Source organism: Glandiceps talaboti, chromosome 11, assembly GCF_964340395.1.
Source record: "Glandiceps talaboti chromosome 11, keGlaTala1.1, whole genome shotgun sequence".
In the NCBI taxonomy this organism is placed as follows: Eukaryota; Metazoa; Hemichordata; class Enteropneusta; family Spengelidae; genus Glandiceps; species Glandiceps talaboti.
In genome coordinates, this window is record NC_135559.1 from 15,226,470 (window position 1) to 15,234,704 (window position 8,235).

Sequence of the window (8,235 nt, forward strand, 5' to 3'; positions counted from 1 at the left end):
GTCATACTCTTGTACATGTATACAAAAGTGGGTTATTTTACCACCCGTAAGGGGGTAATGCTTTACCAATATTTGTCTGTCTCTGTCTGTCTGTCTGTCTGTCTGTCTGTCTGTCTGTCTCTGTTTGTCTCTATGCTGCTTTGGCAATTTGTTTTGGCAAACTGATATACAATATTGGTCATTGTTATCACCTGTGCAATTGAGGTATATTTACTTTGTCAATGTCTGTCTGTCTGTCTGTCTGTCTGTCTGTGTCTGTTTGTCTGTATATAATACTACTATTTCAAATCATATGATAAAAGATGTCATAAGCCCATGAAGCTTTGGCAAGTTGGTTTGTCATAGTTTTATTTATGTCTCCGGTATACAAAGATGTTGATTTGATGTATCTGACGTGTAGTAAATTTGTAGCTGCTTGTTGTGATTGGATGACAATAATATTTGTTGTATATGCATTCACCCTCATATCTCTGGCTTGCACCAACTGATTTCAAGCAAACCTGGCACATACATTGTATGTAACATGCTATATGAGACATATGCACACCACTTTGTATTGCAACCAAATCAAATATGGCTGAATGGCGGCCATATTTGTTGTTAAATTTCACTCATTTAAATGTCTATACCTCAAAGGTCAGCTTTCTTTTTACAGCATGACCTTTGACTTTGACCTCCATATTCAAGGTCAAATAGCAAATTGGTCAATAAATTATAAAAATTTGTAACTAGAGACAACATTCAAATTTGTACAATACTTAAATCACACCAGCTGTGGGCTATGTCTTTGATTGAAGGTTTTTTTTTCCAATTATTTGTCTCTCCACCCTCCATCCATCCATACATCCATCCATCTATCCGTCTGCCCATCCAATCATCCATCCACCCATCCTGTAATTCACTCTCCTGTTGATCAATTCATTCAGTCATGAATTCACAGTCCATTGGATTGTACAGTTGTACATTCATGAAGTCTAGCATGTTAGGGACAGTCGATGACACTTGAACCATGCTCCACCATAAATATGTCATGTTGACTCTAAATTACAAGAGTGACACCAACAGCCTTGTCTTGAAAGCCATGTTGCACTTTTGCTTGGCCATGATTTTGGGCATTTCTTGCCAGAGTTGATGGGAAACCTCTTGGGATAAATCAGTTGTACCCTTATTTTGTTGTCTTGACAAATGCAAATCAATTTGTTGTGTAGGTGAGAAGAGTCCATCAAGTGATGCAGATCAGGAAGAAAGATGAAGAGATGGAGTCGTCGATTCTGAAATATCATGAGAGACAATTTTCAATGAATAACAACCAATGTGTAGGATATTCCCACCTAGGCCATTGAAAGTCACCTTATTTGCATTATTAGCGAGTTCAGGATAAAAACTGTTTGCAAACTGTTAGCTATGTTGTCTATGGTGCTTATCTATAAACTACGCTTGCTCTCATAGTAGACAAGATTTAGCGTAGTCGTAGATGGATCCAGCAGCGTAGATAGTTTAGCTAATGGATTGTGAATGTTTTTTATTGTGAACGCACCCTATATATCAGAGTGTAGTCATGTCAAATTTATTACTGCTATGGAAAGCAAGCTATCGACAAGCTAAGATAGACACAAACTAATATTGTTGTTGCATGTGATAGATTACGCATTGTAGTGGGAGGATAGCACTGTACCTTGGTTATGTGAATGTAATCACCTTGTAACTGATTGTAAACACTGAACGAGGCTGAATGTGTTGTCACTCGAGAAAAACTGACTATCAGAGACACTGCCCTACTGTGAGTGTATGCTGCAATATAGTTTCAATTTGTGTCTGTATCAGCCAGCCAATAGTTGACTTACTGTTGTCATAACATTTGTCTCCAGAAGCATATATTAGTGCTAATAGGGAACTTGCAAACCTGCCAAGTTGAATGTTGTATCATGGGAAATGTGATAATAAATACTAATCAATTAGTATCGTAAACAATATTGTTACATTGTTTATCACCACAAATAATCAATTCATATTTACCCCGACCAGTGTGGGAGGTTTATTCCATCGGTAGCTCCAGATAAGTTATTACAATAACCACAGATAATCCCATACTCCATTGCGTCTGAGCATGCTCAGTGTGGATTGCAAGTTCCCTAATTGGGTTCATTTCATTACTGGAAAGGGTTACAAATTCTTGTTCTACTTGCCATTGAAGGAAAAGTCCAGTCTGACGTAGTTTTCCCTTTTTATTGACTATTGCTGTCAACTTTAAAGAGAAAAGGATATTTTGTGAATTCACTATGTTTAATAAAATCAATTATGACAAACGAGTTAAAACGCTTCGGTTTCATTCATTTACATTTTTCAGTACCGAACTGACATTCATCATAACTTAAGGCAGAAGTGGTGTACAGGCCCTGATATGCAAATTTTGTTAATCGGGTTGTCGACTGTTGATATTGTTATTGTATGTATACAACAACACAAACAGTTGGCAATCAAGGCTTATACACTTTCGCCTAAGTTCTGATCGATGGCAGCTCTGTGCTGAAAAATGAAAGTGTTTGAAACCAACGCAATACCGTCTTGTTTAATATCCCAGTTTTTATTAAACTTAGCAAATTCATAATATATCCTTTTCCTTTAAATGTGATTTGGGTGATAAAATAACACATTGGTAATTTTACTCAACTTTGAAATCTTAAAGAAAGCCATACTGCACTTGGCATGGAAATACATGTAATAGATTAATATGCAGGAAATGCAACTAACTAAAATATTGGTAATATTTCTGTAGAAATGTCATCAAAATGTAGTGAAAGTAAAAAGTAGGGTAATTCTTGTCACTACAGCTGGTGGAAAAACACCGGTGCATTTGCGTGAAAGAAGTGAGCTGAAAAAAAAGACAAATTAGAGAAAGATAACAAGATAACTTAAACAACAGCGAGAGCCTTTGATGTAGATAGACACAACACTTTTATCAGTTTGTTTATATCTGTAGAAGTTTGTCACTTTAAATAAACTTTCAGTGAATAAAGCAAACAGTAACAGTCACATTTGATTGTTATAGTGTGTAGCATTCTTATCAATAAATTGGGTTATGTGCCATGGTATTTATACTTGGACAAATCACTGACATTAATTACATTGTATGAAGCTTGTCTCATTCCTGATTGCTGAAAATGCACCAGTTTTTTTTGTGAGTTGTATATTTTGATTGGAATACTTTAAATGATGTGATGAACATTGTCTCATTCCCGATTGCTAGGGGCAAGAGAATGCACCAGTGTTTTTTTGTGAGTTGTATATTCTCTTTTTTTGAACAGTGAGATGAATTCTGACTTTCTTATTTCTTCTATTTTCTATGCTTTGTCTTCATGTGTTTATTTTCTTTTGATATGAAATGAAAATTATGATGATACTGATCGTATTACTAATAAAAATATTGTTTAATACATTCCTTTTTTCTAGCCTGAATATTTGCAAATTGGAATAACTTTATCTTCAAATTTATATATGAACATGCAAAATTGTTGCCATACTCTATGCAAGAACTTTGCATAATTATGCTGGAATATGCACACATTGGAAACTATTTATTTTAGAAACAAAGAAGATGCAAAATGGTCGTCACATACCATGCAACTAATTTGCATAATTTTGATATTCATAAAGCAAATAATTTATAAGAAAAACTAATTATTTGCATGAAACGTACAAATTTGCGTATTTGTAACAACTCCTTTGATTGGCATACAGAAATTGTACTTGAAGTGTTTCAAAACAAGTCAACACATTTGGTGGCCTCAACCTACAAATCTATTGTCTAGCCGCTGTTGAAATATAACAACGAAATCAGGAATAATAATTTGTATGGAACAAAAGAAGCCTACTTTAAAATTGTTGAGCATTATATTTAGGGTGTTAGTAATGAGAAATATGAACATGTTTCACCAAAATTAAAGGGGAACAGCATTCCAGGATATAAAGGTATTTCTGTGAACTTTGGGGTTCTGGAGAGTCATTTTCATTACCCTCTGTTAGGAAGGTTCTATATTGGGATGAAAAGTCTGTGTGTGTGTGTGTGTCTGTGTCTGTGTCTGTCTGTGTGTGTGTGTGTCTGTCTGTCTGTCTGTCTGTCTGTGCCTGTGTCTGTATCACCATTTTCTCAAAAAGCAGCTGCTCAATTCAAATGAAATTTGGTGCACATATTCAGTAGGGTAAAGGCAAGAACTGATTATGTTTTGGTAAACATGAATATTAATGAGCTATATACGTAATTAATGCTTTTCAAAATCCTTGCCCTTATGGAAGGCATTCAGTTAAATCTGGTGTTATTTTACATCTCTAGCATAATTACCCAGGTTTGCTGAAAAAAAAACCCAGTGGCATCTTGTTCCCATTCCTTGTTTCATGCATTGCCTCATGGTAATCACCATGCATGTATATGCATTAGGTGAACATAAAAATATTCTTGACTTTTATCTGAAGGGGTTAAAAGCACTTTAATGGGCAATCACACATCATGTAAAGTGATCTGAAATCAAGAAATGACTCCAGAACCCAAATATTACATATATGCCTTTATTTTCTAGAGTGATGTTCTCCTGTATCATAACTATTCACAATAATCTGAGGCAAATGGAGTTACTCATATGTACAAACTTTCTGGTTAGATGCAGTTTTCTGTATGTCTGGCATGTAGATAATTCATAGTAAACAGTGTGCTGACTTGGTTGAAAAGTGGGTAAATATAAAAAAAAACCACTGCTGCTCTGAAAAAAACAATTGAAGTTGAATTTGCATAAGTTTACAGAAAATTATAACTCTTAAGTTTCAGACTAGAATTTTCATGAATTTAAAGTTTTGACATTTCATACTAGACCTATTATTTGAGCTTGCATAAATTAATCATACCTGAATTGTGTAAACTTATTCATCAACTGAAATTTGCATAAAAAGAAAGTGATACTGGACTTTGCATATATTAAATCTACTAGGACTTGCATAAATTAAGTGCAGTTTGCATAATACAGCATTGAAATTTGCATAAATTAAGTACAATTGAATTTGCATGTAGAACAAGCATTCTGAAATTTGCATATTTAGTTATTTTCATTTCATGTGTTTATGGGAGGAGATTATTTTAACACTTGCATGCAAATAACAACAAGTATTATATACTGGATCTAATAGTTTCATGACTGAAGGATTCCAACTTGTATCTTTGTATAATAAAAGAAAATTGTATGCAAATATTTTTCTCCCCAAAGTGATGGGTATATTTTCATTTTTTTTTCAAATAAAATGTTGTGTTCGTATTCATACTGGCAATGAATTACATGATTTGTTTTGTTAATACTTCTTTAAGTTTGTGTTGAGGAGTTGATCCAGTGTGTGTTGGTGTATGGTTTGCAAAGACAGCTAAAATGATGCATGTTTGGTGTTTCATTCATTTAACATGACATTCTTACACACCTTCAGACAACTTCTAAATCAAAAGAAATAATTACATAGGTACCATGCACAGTGGGGATGTAGAAGTAGTCAAGTTGATTATCAGTTAGAAAATAAACAATTTAAGCCATTAGAATCAAGTCCATGTGTAATGTTTTTCATTAGAAGCCTGTCTCTACTTCACTGTGAAAGAATAGAAATGCTTATCATTGTTCATTGTGATTAGGCAAAGGATTCTGCTGTGTTTTAGTCTGGATGCCAGATGTCAAAGTCTCTCAAGCAGCACAGAAAGTTGTTCATCCAATCAGAGAACGCCAACTCGTATAGTGATGTAAACAGTGTATTAGTAGCATCCTGAGCTGACAAATATACCATATTTGGACATTACATAACTGCCCCAATAAACACTAACTTTATGGTTGACTGTTATTGGTTAGAATTTTATGATTGATTAACAAAGACATGATGTTAATGAATGTGTGGGTGGCTGTGGAGGAATTTTAAATTACATCTCGTGCATCTCAGGACTTCTAGAATAACAACTTTGACTAGACTGTGAGTGAAGGTATAAATCATAACGATACTGTATAGGAACTAGACTAGTTTTTTTGTAGTGTCTCTGTTATTGTTAGTCTAGAGTTGAAATATGTCTATCTTTGTGTCAAAAATGTAATGCCCCATGAGTGAAACACCAAACCACCATCATTTCTACTGTATTAAATGCTGAATAATCTGTAATGTGAGTGAGATATGCTGCAGAAATGAAAGTTTTAAGCCATTTCTGTCACATTGCTCAACAAAACCTATTCTCTATCAAGTAAAGTGAATAAAAATGAGAGTCACCACAGTTGTTGAATCAAGCAAAAAACATGATCTCAAAATTTACCCATATCATACCTCAAAATAGTCTGTTAAGTACTTCATGTTGCTCAGCCCTCGCTGGCCTGGTCTATCTATGCAAGGGGTTGTTGACTGATGTGTGAGGGCACCCAGTCACGGCATATCTTATGGACTAATTAGTAATTTCAAAATGGCCACCAAACATGGTTAACTTTAAGGGAAAAAAGTACATTGACGATTTCCTTGAAAACAAGACGACCAACTGTTTAATTTTGACAATTTTCCTTTGAAAACTACATGGTGAACAACCAACTTCACACTCGCTCAAACACATCTTACCATGCCAATACAACTGTTAAGATCAGACTGGACAAATGGAACCTGTTACAAACAGGGAAAGTAAACAAATGAATTGGATTAATAACACTTGGCACAGCATGTTGGAAGTACAACAGAGACTTGTATTACATTCGATCATTTGACAAGAACAGTTTTATGGCCATTTTACATAGTAGTTCATGTTTAAAAACAAATTTCCAGTTCCCCTGGCATTCATGTACACATACAGAGGTCATAAAACTGTTCTTATCAAACCATGTTGTGTAATACAAGTCTCTGCTATTTCAACATGCTGTGTCAAGTGTTATTAATCCAATTCATTTGTTTACTTTCCCTGTTTGTAACAGGTTCTGTTTGTCCATGGTCTGATGTTGGCAGTTGTATGAGGTACGATGCAAAACTATAGTACCATAGCAGGCCGGGTTACATGTAAAAGTGTGACTGTGTCTGTTTTTTGGTAGGGGTTTTCCTTTTGTTGTCTATTTTTGAAATTGTTTCAAACCTGATCATATTACAGCACTTTGAAGTTTAAAAAAAGCGATGTCAAAAATTTGAAATCTGAAACTAACGGGTAAGTTCATCTGAAACTGATGGGAATGTTTGTAGTTGTGTCCAGATGAAGAATTCTTCAAGACAGTATGACCCCATAGCAATAAACACTATGATGTCTTGTCAAATAAAAAGCTAAAACTTTAAAAGTACAAGACCAATAAGTCTGAAATTTGGAATTTTTCTGTGGCGCCGATCTAGATGAAATTGACAAAAAGATTATGCAAATTATTCATTTGCATATTTTTCTGAGGTTTGGTAAAAATTTTAAACTTTGAAACTTCTTGTCAGATCAACTGCAGTGTTCTCCCCACTATAGAGAAAGCATAGTACAAACACCATCCTTGCCATCTAGGCCGCCATGCTTGGCAGGTTTCTACCATGCTTCAAAAGTGTTCTACCATCCTTGAGATTTCGTAATCTTTGAATGACAAAGTCATAATAATACTTTCATGAAGAGAAATGGCTGATTCTCAATGTACATGTGTGTATGTCTTAAAATAAACATGTCAAAGTATTTGTTCCAGTGTTGAAGATATTATGCTGATCACTATGCAAACCAATATGCAAATTACCATGCTATTTATATGTAAATTAATATGCAAATTAGCCACCATCCTTGCCATCTATGCAGGGGAGAACACTGTTACGTAAAGGAACATCTTGTATAATAAATAACAGCTTTGGTGTCATCAGTCACAACGCCATTCATGCTATATTTCAGTTATAAAAATGAAATACAAAAGAATTAATTGATTTTTAACACTTAGAATTTGAAAGAGATCTTTGCATCATGCTTGCCAACTCAGAATAATGGAAATGGCGAAATATTTCAAATGTTCATATTGATTATTGTACTTTTGTTATGCATATATCACTTTAAAAAGGTGAATATTTTCAAGGACCCATTCAAATAAACTTATGAATACAACAAATGTGGATTTAATTTTCTATCGTTATTTTGTGTTCTTTTTTAAATTTTATTTATCAATGCAATGGGAAATTTTCAATTGTTATTAATTTATTTTTAATTTTGATTATTAAATATGTTGATACGATAAGTAAACAGAC

General features: G+C 34.1%; 1 protein-coding gene across 1 annotated transcript in view; it reads left to right on the top strand.

Annotated features, from left to right (window-relative positions):
• LOC144442066 (E3 SUMO-protein ligase RanBP2-like) overlaps positions 1-4,035 on the top strand; it is a 50,898-nt gene extending 46,863 nt beyond the window's left edge. Inside the window, exon 30 of the mRNA XM_078131337.1 lies at positions 1,209-4,035. Within this exon, the coding sequence (XP_077987463.1) occupies positions 1,209-1,252 (44 nt within the window). The 3' untranslated portion in view covers positions 1,253-4,035. The remainder of the gene's footprint in view (positions 1-1,208) is intronic.
• The last annotated feature ends 4,200 nt before the right edge of the window (positions 4,036-8,235 follow it).